This window comes from Perca fluviatilis, chromosome 13 (genome assembly GCF_010015445.1).
Source record: "Perca fluviatilis chromosome 13, GENO_Pfluv_1.0, whole genome shotgun sequence".
Classification (NCBI taxonomy): Eukaryota; Metazoa; Chordata; class Actinopteri; order Perciformes; family Percidae; genus Perca; species Perca fluviatilis.
In genome coordinates, this window is record NC_053124.1 from 11,211,517 (window position 1) to 11,216,026 (window position 4,510).

Genomic DNA, 4,510 nt, shown 5'->3' on the forward strand with positions numbered 1-4,510 from the left:
TCACTTTGTAAACCTATAACGTGCACACAAAAAAAAATAAAAAATAAAAAATAAATAAAAAATATATATATATATATATATATATATATATATATATATATATATATATATATATATATATATATATATATATATATATATATATATAAAACACAATAAAGGAAAGGGGAAAAAGCCAAAAAGCAAAATATGAGCACTTTCAAACTATGGCTTTCTTGCTCCAGGTATTTTTTTCAGACTTGCATATTCACAAAATTGTAGGTTTCCTAGTAAATAACCAAGTTGTTTAACTCAAGTCGACCCCCTTGAAACAGAAGGCTTATTTTTAGTTCAACACCCATCTCTGACCCTATTCTGTCACTGCAGTTGTGACTTAGCAGAGCAGAGTGTCAGGCTGCTCTTAAAGCATCACTGTCCAGGTCTCCTGAGTAGGTCACTCAACTCAATATGCATGTGAGGGCACTTTGTATTTGGATTCACTGTTACCCTTCTGCAAAGGAGAGGGGAGACATGCATAGGTGCCTATGCTGCTACGGTGCTGCCACCTGCTGGCCGCTCTCAGTCACACTGTCTCCAGAGAAGTGAAGAAGTTCCGTGGAAAACACACCAGCCCTTTGCCCTATACACTTCTCCCTCACATATCTCACAAAATGGGTGAGGGGTCAAAAAAAGAACATCCTGTGTACTTTGCCTAGACCTCAACCCAAACAAGATATTCCCTTGAGGGATGATTTCCCTTCTTTTATTCTCTCTCTCTCTCTCTCTCTCTATTTTTTTTATATAAACAGAGGAGTTGCCCAATAGTTTCTCAGATTATTTAGCACTGACTGCTCTAAACCCCTTCAGGACACAAAAAAAACTAAGTGAGCAACAAAGACTGCACATTTGTCACATTTATTTACAAAAAAAAAAAAAACTTTACATGAGGTTGATAATAGTGAGTGAAGTGTCCTCAGTCGGTTATGGTTCTCTCTTAAGAGTAAAGTGCATGATAAAAGAGGCTTGCAGTTAAAGAGCTGAGGCTGTGTAACAAGTTTGGCTTCGTTAAACCATGTGCCCTCCTGTGCGTCGTCTGAACGAGGGAGCTCTCACCGCTTCGTTCCCTCACCTCGGCTTTTCTTCTCCGTCCCAGCGAGGATATGAAGGACTGTCTGGTTGAAGTCATCGGGCTGGTCGGCGAAAACGTAATGGCCTGCTCCTCTGATGACCTTTACAAACACAAACACGCAGTTGAACAGAACGAGTCAGCTGTTTAGAGATGAAGCTGTCATGGTTCACAAAGGCAGGTAAACTCTGACATGAATGGTTTTCTTTTTAAAACCACATTTTGAAGAGAAGTTGCCAAAAAACTACTTAAAAAGAACCTACCATGATTTGCACATCTGGTCTGGTTTTCTTTAACGCGTATCCAGAGTCACTGTCAATGCTGGAGCGTGATCCATAGATGAAGGAAATGGGAATGTCAGCCTGGACTTGGTCGATCCTCTCCAGCATGGGCCTCTTAGCCCAACCATAGGGAATGGTCATGTTCTTAAAGGCCGTTTCTCCACTGAAACAGAGAAAAAAATGATGTTGGAGAGAAATTAAAAAAGTAGCAGCGTACAGTATATCGGCTTAAAAAAGGTTTCTCACCTTGGTGTCTGGGCATTTAGATGGTAGATGTAGTCAGATACTGTGTTGTCGTCAAACACGGAAGAGTATTTCTGCTTGAAATCTGACCGGACTGTCTGGACCAGCATTGGACCTGAGAGATATCAGTATGATCACTTCAAACAAACCAGACCACTGGCAAGAAAACTGGCAGCCTCTACTAACCTCTGCATTGCATTTCATGTTCTGTGAGTTGGGAGTTTTCAGAAATTCTTTCAAAAGCCGATGACAGAAATAGAGAATGGCTGATGATGATTCAACAATTTCATCTTTTTCAGTCAAGTGAAAACAATCAAAGCGATGACAATGCAGAGCCAGGCAAACAAGTAGTAACATCCTTTTTGTGTAAGGAAGCAAAAGGGTTTACAGGAATGCTTTTTTTTTTATGTGGAAAACCACGTTTTGGGGTGGTATAGGCATGTTTAGCAAGCCAAGCCTCAAATTCAGTATACTGAATATGAAATAGAAGTAAAAATACATGTGTGTTAATGTACAAGTGTGTGTCTTAATGTGTGTGTGTGTGTGTGCGTGTGTGTGTGTGCTGACCTAGAGGCCCAGCCAGTCTGAGTCCAGCCAGAGGGTTGAAGGGGCTCATAACAGCCCCCATGGCTCTGATCCACACTGGGATGGAGTTGTGGTTGGGGTTCTCTGGACGTGCTGGGAACCCCCATGGCTCCACTAGCAGCAGATGTTTTACCCTGCGCGCACACACACACAGTTAGATTTTAATTACAAATCTCCACATTTGCAACAAAGTATGTAAAAAGACAAGTGAACATAATCGTTCATAATCACAGACCTTTGAGGACTAAGTTCACACTCGGCATGAATTTTATCAAATGCATTCCAAAAGCCAATATAAAAAGTAGTTCTGAAGATACTGTGTGGCTATTTCTTCACTAAAACACTAAATAAAAACACACCAAAGCACCTGTGTGGGTATTTGAGTGTGTAGGCAGCAGACAGGTATCCTCCGAGGTTGTGTCCCAGCAGCACCATTTCCTCCAGTCCCACCTTCTCCCTCCACTCCTCCAGGGCTGACACAAACTGCTCCTCAGCCCCCTCGGGGTCTGTGCTGAACTGGGGGTGGCTGCTCCTGCCGAAGCCCAGCAGGTCTAGAGTGTAGACCGGTCCACTGCTGGAGAGAGAGTCCAGGTTTTGGGCCCAAAGAGCAACCCCACCTCCAAAGCCATGCAGCAGAACCAGAGGGGGCCTGGGCTGGACAAGGGGCCGGGAAGGAGAGCAAGGCGGTGGCTGAGCGAAAAAAGCTAAGGTCCACAGATAGTTGCTGTTGGATATCCGGACGTGCTGCCTGGAGAAAGGCAGCTTCACACCTGCAGTTTGGGACAGAGGGGTCCTTACTGCTTCAGATTCATTCGACTGATAGGGGTTCGTTCAACAACCAGTTCTGGTATTTTTGACCCTTTTTTATAAGACAAATCATATTAAAAGAAATTGCAGACACCAAATCCTCTCAGCATTTAGACAATGAAACACCAAAACTTTTAACTGGAAAACCACCCAACTTTGTGTCAGTGGTCCAGCGGCTCTTTTAAGGCCCACTTACTCTTGAGCATTTTTTCCTCTGCATCTTTCAGCTGAGAGGGAGACGTGGGACACCAAGAGGGAAGCCAACTTGATATCCAGGAGCTGTGATTCAGACAGCAGACATGCACAGGCAGGCAGACAGAACATGTAAAGTACATGCAAACACAGGCAAAGGCAAACTATGAATTGAACTTTGACCAGATTACAATTCTGCTATCAGTGTTGAAGGAATGCAATCAATGAAGTAATTCTTAAGAACTTACAAAATTCATTTTTTGGAACAGAGAGACAGGTGGAGATTTCATCAACGAATTAAATAACAGTTGGTATTTTTAACTGCCTATGGAAAACGCACGTTACCTGAGAAGATACCGATAGTTTTCAATTGATTCAAAGTTATTTGGATATTTGACAGAAACATAATATTACACCCTTTTAACAGGAGGTTTGGATAGTGTACGTTTGTAAAGAAAGTTAACGTTACTCCGGAGGGCGTAGTTGGGTAACTTACTGTCATCACAAAACAGGCGGCATTCAAAGAGAAAAAACAACAGGCAAACTTACAAAACCAACCACGGTATGAAGGCAATTTCAAATAAAAGCGTTTTTAAGCAGGAAAACTTACCATTGTTCCTTAGTAGGTTGTATCTCCTCAGCCATCCTTCGCATGGTGGTTTGTGATTCTGCTCGCGACAGTCCGTAGCATAGACTGTAAATATTATAATCTATGGTCCGTAGCAGAGCCCTTAGCAGTCAGCATTTATTGCGATGCGTTCAGTGACATTAAGTAAATAAGTAAATCTACAATTAGATGTAAAAAATTACAACTAAGAACAGCATACCCTTTTACCAAGTATGCGTCTGTGCAGCGTTTGAATAATTTAGAATGCATTATGGTAAACAGAAATGTGAACGTAAACTCATAAATGTTCCTGACAGTTTAGCATGTTTATATACTGTCTATGTTTAGCATTCGGCGAATTATTTGTCAATTCGTTGGATGGCTTTCAGAGGGCTCAACGTTTGTATGTCCAACTACATGTGAAGGCAGCAGCGTGGTTTCTGCCGACCTGTGATCCTCGTGCTCTGAGGTCATGACTCCGCCATCCTAGTGAAAAATAATATTAGCAAACGGTACCGTACCGAACACAGGTCTTGTTTTAGTGTGCTAGGAGAAATCTCTTCATCCAGTTTATGCTAATTTCGCGAAGTTGTGCTTTACATTTGATTCGTTAAGAGGCGTTTAGGCACTGCGCCAAACCGTAATAAACGTGCCAAAGTTACGCAGCTGACCCTTCCTAGCTTCCTACAA

The 4,510-nt window shown here is 42.1% G+C and overlaps 1 protein-coding gene across 1 annotated transcript; it reads right to left on the reverse strand.

Annotated features, from left to right (window-relative positions):
• Positions 1-873: 873 nt before the first annotated feature.
• LOC120570726 (1-acylglycerol-3-phosphate O-acyltransferase ABHD5-like) lies at positions 874-3,961 on the reverse strand. The gene is made up of 7 exons (XM_039819217.1): positions 3,824-3,961; positions 3,218-3,300; positions 2,582-2,984; positions 2,197-2,348; positions 1,633-1,744; positions 1,369-1,549; positions 874-1,208 (listed from the first exon to the last, which is right to left on the reverse strand). Exons 1-7 carry the CDS (start codon positions 3,865-3,867, stop codon positions 1,089-1,091), a joined length of 1,095 nt encoding a protein of 364 aa, XP_039675151.1. The 5' UTR covers positions 3,868-3,961; the 3' UTR covers positions 874-1,088.
• Positions 3,962-4,510: the final 549 nt, after the last annotated feature.